This window comes from Cajanus cajan, chromosome 2 (assembly GCF_000230855.2).
Source record: "Cajanus cajan strain Asha chromosome 2, NIPB_CcT2T_4, whole genome shotgun sequence".
Classification (NCBI taxonomy): domain Eukaryota; kingdom Viridiplantae; phylum Streptophyta; class Magnoliopsida; order Fabales; family Fabaceae; genus Cajanus; species Cajanus cajan.
Window position 1 is genome coordinate 68345565 of NC_138518.1, and position 12854 is coordinate 68358418.

General features: G+C 32.6%; 2 protein-coding genes across 4 annotated transcripts; one reads left to right on the forward strand and one right to left on the reverse strand.

Annotated features, from left to right (window-relative positions):
- Positions 1-2825: 2825 nt before the first annotated feature.
- Positions 2826-6093, reverse strand: LOC145955331 (uncharacterized). Of its 3 annotated transcripts, XR_014431950.1 has the most exons (4): positions 5590-6093; positions 3509-5516; positions 3181-3429; positions 2826-3094 (listed from the first exon to the last, which is right to left on the reverse strand). XR_014431950.1 is itself a non-coding variant. In XM_083069994.1 (2 exons), exons 1-2 carry the CDS (start codon positions 5845-5847, stop codon positions 5301-5303), a joined length of 474 nt encoding a protein of 157 aa, XP_082926120.1. In that variant the 5' UTR covers positions 5848-6093; the 3' UTR covers positions 2826-5300. The 3 variants fall into 3 exon arrangements, 1 of the variants encoding a protein (XP_082926120.1); XR_014431949.1 differs by having other exon boundaries at positions 3181-5516; XM_083069994.1 differs by having other exon boundaries at positions 2826-5516.
- Positions 6094-9951: 3858 nt separating this feature from the next.
- On the forward strand, positions 9952-11815 carry LOC109810718 (HCP-like superfamily protein with MYND-type zinc finger). The gene is made up of 3 exons (XM_083068824.1): positions 9952-10455; positions 10540-10702; positions 10786-11815. The coding sequence occupies exons 1-3, from the start codon at positions 10163-10165 to the stop codon at positions 11503-11505; spliced, it is 1176 nt and encodes a 391-aa protein (XP_082924950.1). The 5' UTR covers positions 9952-10162; the 3' UTR covers positions 11506-11815.
- Positions 11816-12854: the final 1039 nt, after the last annotated feature.

The following is a 12854-nucleotide window of genomic DNA, read 5'->3' on the forward strand; positions in this document are numbered from 1 at the left end:
TATAAAAACACCTAATTTGCTGCAATACCATAGTGTGATGGAGAAACAACCCATACTCTTCGGCACTCTTTTGTTGTTATATCCGTTCTTTAGTATTGTAGGACAGTAAACTTGTTCTCTTGATTCCTAATTACAACAATGTGCATATTGTGAATAAATATATATAACTATAAATAATGCCAATTAATCTCTATACAATACACATGTCATGTCCTATGATTGGACCTCTATGGGCACTTATTTTGGGATATATATAAGGGCAAAAGTTTTAAAATATTTTTAAATATAATAATTAAAATATTCCTATCTGTGTTTTAGAAATAAAAAAAAAATTAAAGGTATAAAAATAAATAAAATTTTCATATTCCCCCCACCCCCTCACATTGTAAACTAAATAAGAAAACTTGTTTTTTTTTCTCATTTATTAAAATGTTTATCTTTCTTTCCTTTTTAAACAAACATAATGTCTAATATTGAATAAAAAAAAACACAGAACGTCTAATAAAAAAAATTCCTCATATTCCTTTAACTGGATAATATCTACGTATACATGAAAATTGAAATAAAATACATACAATCAATGTTTTAAAAACCGGACCGGCACCGGTTGAACCAGGAACCAGTGGTCCAGCCGTCCGAATCTTAAGTTAAATTGGTTATATATTCGACTCGTTTATAATTGGATTAAACTGGTCAATTTTTTGGTTTGACCAGTGAATCGGTGGGCCAAACCGATTCAACCACAATTTTTTTTATTTTTTTAAGGAACCACAAACCACAAAAATAACAATAAGAATTGAATCTATTAATAGAAGAGCAAAAAGTCTTATTAAACATAAGAAGGACTACTTGTTCTAATGTATTTATTTTTAATATATGCAACTTAAATAACTTTTATAGTATATTATTAAATTTAAATTATATATTTAATTATATAATATCTATATAGATATTACATATATTATTTTTTGATAGCAATTACAAGCATATTATATATGTACATATTATTTATATTTTTAATTTATATTAATATACAGTTTAACATATAATTTTTTATGTATTTCTTTATAAAAATAAATATAAAAATAATTTTAAGTAAGATGAAAATTGAAATTTAAAATAGAATATGAATTTATTGAAATTTATAAGAATAAAATATATTTAATATGAATATTTTTTTAAAAAATTAATAAAAATCGAGTCTTGCAATTCAATTAGTGACCAACCGGTTCGACCTTTGACCTACTAACCCAGTATCCTAATCGATTTGATGCAGTTTTTTAAATTATGCATACAGTATAAAAAACATGTGTATTAAAATTATGGATTCAGTTTGAATTGATTTGGTTTTGAAATCATTAAACAAAAGTTGAACCGAATAGATTAATTACAGAAAAAATGATTTTTTTTTATTCATTTAAAGAGATTCAATTTTCATATTTTTTTTATTGATTTGTGATTTACTTTTATTAGGTTGGATTTGAACATCTTTAGTTGTATTGACTTTTGCTAACTATTTATTTTCCTAATTTTTCAAATTGTTATAATTAAAACTTTGACATATATTCCGACTAACGGGTGACTTGCCAAAGTGATTTTGAGACCATGTTTGATTATGATAATGCGAATTTTTTGAGCTATAGCTTATTGTCAGTATAATTTTATTTGATTAACGATTAAGATTTTTTTGATATTTTAATATCGGATTACAATATAAATATGTATATATTGTATATATTTGATTAGTTGATAAATTTTTAATTATATATGTATATATTGTTATTTGTATATTTCGGTATTATTGGTATTATTAGTATGATAATTTTAGTTGATTGTGATTTTATATTCTTTTGATTGTTAACAATTATGTCGTTAAGTATAGTAATTTGACGAATCATTATAAATATTATTAAAATATTAAACAAATTGAGAGAGGTAAAAGGTTTATTTGGATAAATTTATATATTAACATTTTTAGTATAATAAAATAAGAAAAAAAATAAAATTAACTTTTTCATAATTTAAAACTAACTAGTAAATAGGTTATAAAAAAAATAAACCATATTTTTTGAGAAAGTAATTAAAGAGCTACTCTAAATTAGCTTATTATAAACTAAATTCAAACTTAAAAAAAAAAATCGAATTTCTTTCTTATTCTTCTTAATTTTCCATAAAGACTTATTAAGAAATTTATTTAAATATATGACATATCTGAAGTATATAATTCAACCGGTAAATTGAATCAGTTATTGATATAAGTTTTTTATATTAAAAAATCTATATCAGTTTTGGTGTATATAATTTCGGTTTATATTCTACACAAGTATATATATTTAGATATTGTGCTCCATTAAACACCAAATTCCTCTTAATTTCCATAAAATTACCAATGGGAAAGTGTTGTTTGCTCGTAAACTGCTTTTGTTACAGTAGATTCACCAGTACACAAAGGGTCTTTTACGTCGCTTATTTTGAGCTTTTTACGTCGAAAAAGGTTCTGATGTTAATATGGGAGACGTAAATTTACGTCGCCTCTGAAAGGCGACGTAAATTTACGCAGAGGCGACGTAAATTTACGTCGGGGATTATCATAGACCGACGTAAAAAGGGACAAAAAACATGTCACAATTTTACGTCGGACATGGCCTGGTCCGACGTAAATTTACGTTGGCCATTGCAAGGCCCGACGTAAATTTACGTCGGACAAAGCCATGTCCGACGTAAAATTGTGGCAGTTTTTTTTTTAAAACGTTTATAAATTTTTTATATACCCAACACCTGCATATAAATATAGTCCAAAATACCAAATCTAAACCAGGCAGTCCAGAATAGAAATTCAAATTATATTTCAAAATTGAATGACAAAAAGAAAATAATATATAAATCTTAAAAAACATAAATTATGACAATGTAAATCCTATTATCCTAAAAAAGCTATAAAACATATGTTTGTCAATGCTATCTAACTAACTAAACTTACTAACTATCAAACTATAAACAATATCTAACTAACTAAACTTAGAAAAAAAGTTGTCCATTGTTCTCTTATCTTGAGCAACTCATCTTCGGGCAATGAAGATGGATCTTGAAAGACCTGAAACATTAGTTTAAGTGTCATTAATATGCAATGTTAATTATCCTAAAGATAAATATAGTTAAATAAATCTTGATATGAATTACCTGCGCCCAAGAATCAATAATACCCGCAGAAACTATGGCTCTCATCTAATACATGATGTAATAGCCACATTCAAACGAGTCTTGTTGCTTATTACACTAAAATGAGAAACAAATAACTATTATTTCCAAAGTCAATAAATTTAAATATTATTGACTGTATGAATTAATTTGCTAACCTTAGGGTATATGAAATGCAATGACTTTGATGATCTGGCTCTTCCACTTAAAATATTAGCTCCAGACACGATTCTAATTAATTGAAATAAAAACAAATGTTAGCCAATATATATAATTACAGTTTTAAAACATAATGAAAAAATTTAGTTACCCTTGTAATTGGCATTTAATTTCGTGGCTTGGTTTTCGATGTAGTGAACAAAACCACACCACGGTGTATTCCTTAGGAATGATTACCATTAACTGCCAATGGGACCTACATTGTATGACAAACAAATTAGTTATAAAATTACCATGATTAAAAAACCAATTAAAAAACTAACCCGTCAACGTATGGAGCCATGTATATATCTCTTCTTGAGTCACTCATCCATGTTTGCATATATTGTTGGATCTGGACCTGAGTGTTTCCTGATTTTTGGATTGATTGAGGCTCAATAAATCCATATACTTATGCTTGTCCTTGCTCCACACTCAATTTGTCCATGTACCTAACACAAATAGATATTATAAGTTAAAGTAATTATTGTAAATTTAGACTCATAAAAGAAAATATGACTTACATGGCCCACAGCTGTATGATAGATATATTTAACATGGAGTTTCCCCCAACAATCTCTAATGCATCAGGCAAAGATATGTATAGTGGAACATCAGAGCTATCAACTCCAAAAACTCTAATGTCTCACTGCAATTGAATTGGCTTCTTCTTTAATCGTGGTAATATGATTAGAAGCTTAGATATGGGATCACCCTCAGCTTCTGCGATATGAGCATCATCAACATGAGGTTCTCTGATGACCTCCTTACCACGATTGATAAAATCCTAAAGAAATAATGAAAATTAGTTAAACAATAATAGAATTATAAGAATATAAAAGAGCAATAATATAATTACCTTTGTCTGTGCTGAAAGCGGCATGACCAAACGTTTTGGCCAAGCTAAGAATGTGTCGGTTGCCTGCCCCACTAGTTGAACCTCTGTATTGGGCAAAGGCACTGGAGCAGCAACATCTTGAACTTGGTCAACCACAACCCGTGTCCAGTCTGGCTGCAGAGGGACACCATGGATGGTTGAGCCACCCTCAAATACTCGGCCAATTGCCACTAACCGTGGGGGGTCATCCTCAACATATAACTCACACTGGTTTTGGTACATCAGTGTGAGTCTGATCCGGTAAGGGATTTGGAGCAGCACAACTCTCTTTAGTGCTGACTCGAACACCATCATGAGCAACTGCAGTCTGTTGCTGAGAACGATCCAAAAGTTCAAACTTCTGTTCAAACTGTTTTTGAATATTCTTCAATCTCTCTTCAAACTGACTCTCCAATCTCTGCTCCAATCTCTGCATAACCTCTTGACTGCAAGAGTCAACAGTGCTCCTCGATGATCGGGCACCAAAGAAATCTCGGTGGCTCCAAGAACCACCAACACCACGCACACGGCCTCCGTGCTCTGGCCTTCCTATGGTCGTTGTGAGGATATCATTCCGACCATCGGAAACAAATGAGCCCTGGGTGCTCTGCTCAACTAAACCCTCCTACAACATATTAACAATAAGTATACCCTAAACTACACTTATGAATTAAATGAGTTGAAATGAAGAGTGTTAGTTTGTATATTTTTACTTACTATTTTATCCGCAACGACCCTTGCAGACTCAGAAGTCATTTGCCCACCTGATTTTGTTCGGGCTTCTATCCACATCTCATGGCGGGGAGGTGACTCCACACGGTCAGCAGACTCAACCCCTACTGCCTCTGTCCTAGCCTTCTTCATTTCCTTTTTTTTTTCTTTCATATCCCCCTCTTGACAATAGATGGGGTGCATCATTCTTGGCCTGTCGTTCTTGGGCAGCTATTCTTTTAGCCTGCAATAATACAAAAAAGAAAATAAGATTAATTAAAATATACCTTAAGTATTTGTGTCAATGTAAGAGTTATCAATAACTAACCTGCCACGAAGGGTCCAATCGAGTGGCACGAAATTGCATCCACTCCTCCTCAGTGATCTGGTACTTTAGACAGGGAGTCTCATTTTGTCGCTCTCCAAATACATACTCCCGTGTCAAGAAAGTCTTAAAGTCTCTCCACCTGGTGGCCAGGGCAGATAACATCTTCCTCCTCATGACCTCAGTATTGGGAATGTCAAAATTTTGCTATGAAAATAACAACAATTAATAAATAATGTATTTAAGTTATATAATATCCAAGGGATGTGAAAGTATATACCTGAATATCCTGCCACATGAGGTTCTTGTCAACCTCCTGAACGTCATCCCATGATGGAATGATAATAGAAACATGTCGTCGAGCTAGGACTCCCAAATAGCTCTTAAACTTGGCAGCATTTGGGCCTGATGCCTTGCCAGAACGAGGATCCACCTCAACCGGTGTCCTCTCCTTGGCAATGCGCCCAGCTGTCAACCCAGACAATCGGGTGACAGATCTACCTTCCCTCCTTCCACTGCCAGACCCAGAATCATCCATAATCCTGAAAAAATTAAACTCTCATTATTAAAACAATGAATTAACTGAATAGACAAATAAAGTCAATATTTAATACGATGGTAAACTAAAGGTCAATCATAAAAAAAGTCAATATTTAATGCATTTGGAACAGCCCGTACCGAAATCAGAACGGGCCGTTCCAGATCAACAATTTACGAAGCCAGTAATTTAAGCAGAAGGGCCCGTTCTGTAAGGAGAACGGCCCGTTCTGCATGGAGAACGAGTCGTTCTCCTAGGAGAACGACCCGTTCTGCAAGGAGAACGGGCCGTTCTCCATGCAGAACGGGCCGTTCCAGAGGAACAAATAGCAAAAAAAAACAAAAAAATTACGTGGACAACAAACTAACCTCAAACGACCAACGTGCAGACACTTAGAGACTTGGATACGTTGAATGTAGCAATAAACGATGTGGGAGACTCAGAAATTCAGAGGATTTCGTATAAACGGTGAGCGCGGTAATGGAAAATGGTGAGTTGGAGGAATATAGTGGAATTATTACGTCGGATTATGCTTCTCCGACGTAAATTTACGTCGGCCTTGGGGGGTCCGACGTAAATTTAGGTTGGACTAGGGTGGGTCTGACGTAAATTTGCGTCGGACTAGGGGGGCCCGACGTAAATTTACGTCGGAATAGTGGGGACCGACGTAAATTAGCTAATTTACATCGGACTACGAGGAGTCCGACGTAAATTAGTCTCCACTTATTTACGAAACTGTCACCGCGTTTTTACAACGTCGATGTTTATGGTTTGCGACGTAAATTAGGTGACATAAATACCCTTTTTTACACTAGTGATTTATTCGCATGCTAAATAGTTTTTTCAAAGAAGATAAATAATAATATTTTTTCCTCTTAATTTATCGTGGTGAAAAATGCGGCTTCTTTCCCTTCCATTCTTCCGCGACAAATAATAATATTTTTTTAATAAATATTTATTTAAAAGAAGATAAAATAAAAAATGTAAGCAAGTGGGGTTCCGCTGAATATAAATAAATTTGTTACTCAATTTGATCCAAATTTAATGGATTATATTGGGTTATGTTTTTTTTTATTATTTAATTCAATTCTATCTAATCCGATAAAAATAAGTTGGATAGAATTGAATTAATTGAATCAATATAATTATATTTATTTATCATTTTATAAAAAAATTAAATATTTTATAATAGATATAAATCATTTAATATTTTATTACATATACAATATTATCAACTTATAAAATAAATAATGATACAAACTAAATTTTAAAACAAATTTGTTTATCTATTATACTGTTATTAACTCAAACAATCAACATTAATACAAAAAAAATTAAATAAATATATTTTATTATTACAATGCTATCAATCCAAAAACACAAAATTTATTAATGAACAAGAGTGACAAATAATATTGTTCTAAATAAACGATCATCTAAACACTGACTTATTATAATTATTATTTATTTTATATTATTATTATTATTATTATTATTATTATTATTATAATATATGACTAGGTCGGATTTAGGAATGTCAACAAAAATCTATGCGTATGAGTATCTCAGATAAAATTCACCGCAGAAGAAAAATGGATATTATAAATAGATACTTATATATAATAAGTACAAATAATTTTTATATATGCATGTTGATGGGGAGGGTATAGATATCTTGTATTGAGGGACGGATCCACTTTTGTACAACTAAATTTTTTATGTCAATTGTTTTATATCTAATAATAATAATAATAATAATAATAATAATATACTACTTACCATGTTAAAAGTTATGTATTCCATTATCTTTTATGTTTTGTTATAAAAAAATTTAAAATCAATATATCATTTTTGAAGTTTATTATTTTAAAAAAACACACATTTGAGTATAGTTTGTTAACTTATTTTTTCTTAGAAGTAAATGGATGTAGGTTATGAGATGTGTATGTGGTCTGATATCATACATCTTTTTTAAAAAGAGTATATTAGAGAGTTATAACCATAATATTTTTTAAAATGTACTTAGATGTAACTTGCTAACTTACTTCTTAAGAAAAAATAAGTAATTGTAAATTAGCAAACTCATATATATGTGTGAGCATGTGTCATGTTGTACTTAAAAAAAAAAAGCTTTAATGTGAGAAATAAATGGTTAAATGGTTGCTTTGTTATTTATATAAAGAAAAACAACTTTAAAAATATTAAAAATAAGAAAATAATTTAGTATTTGTAGAATATAAAATTTTGTAGAGAACAAATGTATAATTTTATTTAAAAAAAATTGTGAAATTATATGTTTATTGCGTTTGTATATAAATATTGTCCCTATTACTTAAAATTTATGGATCTGTCACGCTTATATATATACCTGCTAATATTAAATTTATTTGAACTTGTATGAATTTGATTTTATTTGGACCTTGTTTGGATTTATAATTGTTAAATATTATACTTTATTATCTTTTATTTAAATTTATGTGTAATCAAAATATTTTATTTTAACAATTATTGTTTGAACTTCAAACTTGTATGATCCAATATTTAAAATTCAAAATTTTAAATTTACATATTATTATTAGTATAATTACGAAGAATATTTGAATTTAAATTTTATAATCTTTAAAAAAAATTATATAGATTTTATTTGATATTTAGTTATAATTTCTAGTTTTTTATGCAGATTTTTATGATTTTTAAAAAATTATTACAAATAATTAAAATGTATGATTAAAATATTTTGTTAAATATTTTTAATATATATTTTTTTAGTAAACACTAGTGGATAATCCTAGATATTAAGAGAATATGTGAGAATTCGTTCAATGAATATTGCACAGATATGAGAACAGGTACGAGATAAGTATTTATCCAACGAGAAAGATTGCAAGGAGTTACTACACGTACCCACCCCATCATAATCTGTTAACATCCCTAGTTAGGTTGAGTTATGGGTCAAATAACATAAAATTGGTTACCTGACTCATACCAAGTTTTGATTGAATTAGACTGAGTTTAATCTAAATGCTAAAAAAGATTAAATCCGAACTTATTAAGTCAATTTGTATCAGTTTAGATCCACAAGTTACTCACATCTACTTATACTCCTAAATAAAATGAATCTATAATTATTAATTAAAAATTAATATCAAAATTTGGAATAAAATTATAATTTTATAAAATAAAATATAAAATTCTCCTTTCTTTTTTCTCTCAATTCCTAAATTACCGAAAAAATAAGAAAATCACTCACACATTATATAACTATTTTTTTTTCAGCACATATTATATATTGTTTTATTTTATTAATAAAGAAGACATAATATGTACAGTGACCAATTAAAAAATAATTAATAGAATAATACTCACATATAAATTAGTGGACATAATATTCATAACATAACATATATTTTTAAAAATATTTGAAGTTTTCAAGGAAATTATATATATTGACAAGTATCTCAAACTCTCTACCGTCTTGATTATTGTTTAAAAATATTTATCTTACGGGATAATTTATATTTTTTTATTTGAAGAATATAAAATATAGAAATATTAAAATAGGGGTCAAAATGAAAAAAGCTAGTCAGCATCTGATTTTCTGACAATATTTCGTATGAAAAACAGTTATTACATATTTGTGTAAAAAAAAAAATTAGGATTACATTACAGCTGAAAAAAAAAAGCAGTAAAAGGGGAGGAGTGTAACTGAAGCAGTTTTGACCTCGAAATGAGTTTGGTCTTAAACGAGTGCCCAGGATTCGGTACCCACTTGGATGCTGAAACACGTCCCGACGAGTGACTCTCACGCGTACGCGAGAATCGCGTTTGTTGTTTTAAACCTGGGGTGAATTTGAATTTCAGAAAATAACTGAAGTTAGTTCTTTCACTCCCAACAAATTTAACCGCTTTCAAAACAAACTAGCCAAATTTACTGTTTCTCATTCCTCTTATAAAATCCCAAATCAAATGCGTGCAGACAAGAGAGAAGCGTTTGTTAGTACAAAATAAGAGCCCATTTTTACATTCAACTTAAGGCACGACGAGTGTGCGGATCTGGGTCAACCACGTTTGACCAGCGCAAACGACAACATTAGGGCTGTTTCAGTAATTAAGTAGTCGCGGCCCCACCTTAATGTTTCTTGTGTCCGGTTAAAATCATGTATTTCCCAAGACCTATTTAAAAACCTTCGGCTCTGTCTTTCATGTTGTTGTGGTCCGGGCAACCAGATTCATTACATTACCCTCTTATATATAACTTGTTACCTAGGTTTTCCTTCGTCCTTTATCTCTCAAGAGAGAGTGATTCATCAGGGATATGAGAACAAGGAGAGGGGCGTCTTATTCTGGCCTTGTCCCAAGGATGTGCTCCCTCGCAAAGACAAACAAGGATCTCCACATGCATATGCATATGCACATGCACATGCATGTCCGCACCGGAGACTCTCTTATGCATATCCATAGCCGGAAGAGGCTCAAGAAAACGCCGGAAAAACCCGCCGGAGATTATGATTTTTTTGACTCTTTACCCGACGACCTTGTTATCTCTATTTTCTGCAAGCTTAGTTCCACCGCCGCTTCTCCCTCGGATTTCGTCAATGTTTTAATCACGTGCGTAATCACTCAACCTGCTTATTCTCCTTTGCATTGTTTTTGTTTTTCTCCACGCTTTCTCATTCTGGTTTTCTGAAACAGGTGTAAAAGATTAAACAGATTAGGGCTTCATTCGCTTGTGTTATCAAAAGCCTCGCCCAGAACTTTCTCTGTTAGAGCCAAAGATTGGTGCGATTCCGCACACCGTTTCCTCAAACACTGTGCCGATGCGGGAAATGTTGAAGCCTGTTACACTTTAGGCATGGTTAGTAATTAGTATACCGATTAATTTTGAATTAGGAATGTTGAGAAATCTGAATTGTTCATTCATTTCTTTGTGTTGCGCAGATTCGCTTCTACTGTTTGCAAAACCGAGGCAGCGGCGCCTCCTTGATGGCCAAGGCCGCGATTAACTCCCACGCGCGGGCGCTCTACTCGCTCGCGGTGATTCAGTTCAACGGCAGCGGCGGGACCAAGAGCGACAAGGACCTACGCGCCGGCGTGGCGCTCTGCGCCAGAGCGGCGTTTCTCGGCCACGTCGACGCGCTGCGCGAGCTCGGCCACTGCCTGCAGGACGGTTACGGCGTGCGGCAGAACATCTCCGAGGGGCGCCGCTTCCTCGTGCAGGCCAACGCGCGGGAGCTCGCCGCCGTGATGTCCACCGGCGCCGCCGCGCGCCACTGGCTGACGTGGAACCTTCAGCCGCAGCTCCGGCAGGGGTCCGGGTGTCCGCTGCTCAGCGATTTTGGCTGCAACGTGCCGGCGCCGGAGGTGCATCCGGCGAGCCGGTTCATGGCGGAGTGGTTCGCGGCTCGCGGCGGTTCGGCCGGACCGGGCTTGAGGCTCTGTTCGCACGCCGGGTGCGGGAGGCCGGAGACGAGGAAGCACGAGTTTCGACGGTGCTCTGTGTGTGGCGCGGTGAATTATTGCTCGCGCGCGTGCCAGGCTCTTGATTGGAAGTTCCGCCACAAGAAGGAGTGCGCCCCCGTAGAGCGGTGGCTCGACGAGGACGGCGAAGATGTCGGTGGCGGCGATGATAGCGACGGCGAGGTAATGGTGGATAGTTAGCCAATTTTTCTCAATGTAACCGTGACCTAACGGTAACGGTAACGGTAACGGAAGTCACTTTGGACGGAAAAAATGAATCTATTTTTGGTGAAGAGAGAGAAAAAGAAAATTTGCATAAGATTTATTCGGCCGTCTCAAAAAAGGTAGAGAGTATATGGCTTCCTTCTTTTTTCCCTGTATAGTGCGAAAATTCTCCGAAAAAACGAGAGGAGATTAATTTTTTTTTTTTTTTTTACCCCTTGTAATTTCAGAGTTTAACGTTAATTAGAAATTCAATGGTAAGAGGTTATAATCTTTGTTATTAATTTAATCCTTGAGATTCACATAAATTTACGTTTATATTGTATCATTTCTGCAAATTTATCTAGAATTAAATAGTTAGAAAAATTGCTTGGATTTGAGATGTTAGTGAATACGACAAATTTAAATATAATTTGGTCGAAGATAGGGATTTGGTGAGCTGTAATTTGTCTCTATTGATTTAATGCGGCGCCATCGCGTAGGTTTGAAAAAGGACCAGTGTGAAAAAAATTCTAATAACTATTAATGGATATTTTAAGTTCTACAACTAATTCCGCATTCCTACAATTTCACCTTCCCTCACATGCATGAGATGATTACAGACAGAGGATTGGTTATATGTGATCCAACAACTTGTTAGTAGCTTAAGAAAACTATTAAAATATTAAAATAAAGTGCTACTAATTACTAATTACAAGGGCTTCAAAAGAACCTATCATTACTTGATGGTACTAATTATTTGGAAGATTACAATAATTTTTTTATTCTATGAACGAAAGCAATCAGATTGCACAAAAAAGGTTTAAGTGAGGTTAGTAATAATTATTAGCGGTGTGAATGTGTGATCTCTGAGTACAAGACTAATCTTCATCTAGACATGTGCTTCACCTGTTTACAACATGTTTCTAACCATTGTTTGATCTATTTACTGTATGTTTCTATTAAGTTTTTAATTTCCTGTACTGTACTGTATCTCGTGGATACTTTTTGATTCTTCAAACAAATTAACATACCAATGAATAATATTGTTTGAAGCCTACTTGTGTCTTGGCCTCACCTAATGGCTGGCAAAATTCATATTTGTTCTTAAATCGAATTTTAAGAAAAGACATATTTAAATTTAATTAGAATGATTTTCTATAATTTTCTTTTTTAAGTTTACCTTTTACTGTTTTTATGATGTTAAAATGACTTACTAAATTATTATAATCAATTTATTTATTATTTCCTTTCTAATTAAAAATAAGTCAAACATTTTAATATTTATGGAGATATTATGTCATTAATTTTAATTTTAAAATAATATCCGTGCTGAACTAAAGGAATTA

What these genes read in the sequence shown, in the direction of transcription:
- LOC145955331 (XM_083069994.1), bottom strand. Translation starts at nt 5,847, where the DNA reads ATGGATGATTCTGGGTCTGGCAGTGGAAGGAGGGAAGGTAGATCTGTC. An exon ending in TCATGTGGCAGGATATTCAG is followed by an intron (nt 5,517 to 5,589) that starts GTATATACTTTC and finishes TTATTTTCATAG; the next exon opens with CAAAATTTTGACATTCCCAA.
- LOC109810718 (XM_083068824.1), top strand. Translation starts at nt 10,163, where the DNA reads ATGAGAACAAGGAGAGGGGCGTCTTATTCTGGCCTTGTCCCAAGGATG. An exon ending in TTCGTCAATGTTTTAATCAC is followed by an intron (nt 10,456 to 10,539) that starts GTGCGTAATCAC and finishes TTTCTGAAACAG; the next exon opens with GTGTAAAAGATTAAACAGAT. An exon ending in CCTGTTACACTTTAGGCATG is followed by an intron (nt 10,703 to 10,785) that starts GTTAGTAATTAG and finishes TGTGTTGCGCAG; the next exon opens with ATTCGCTTCTACTGTTTGCA.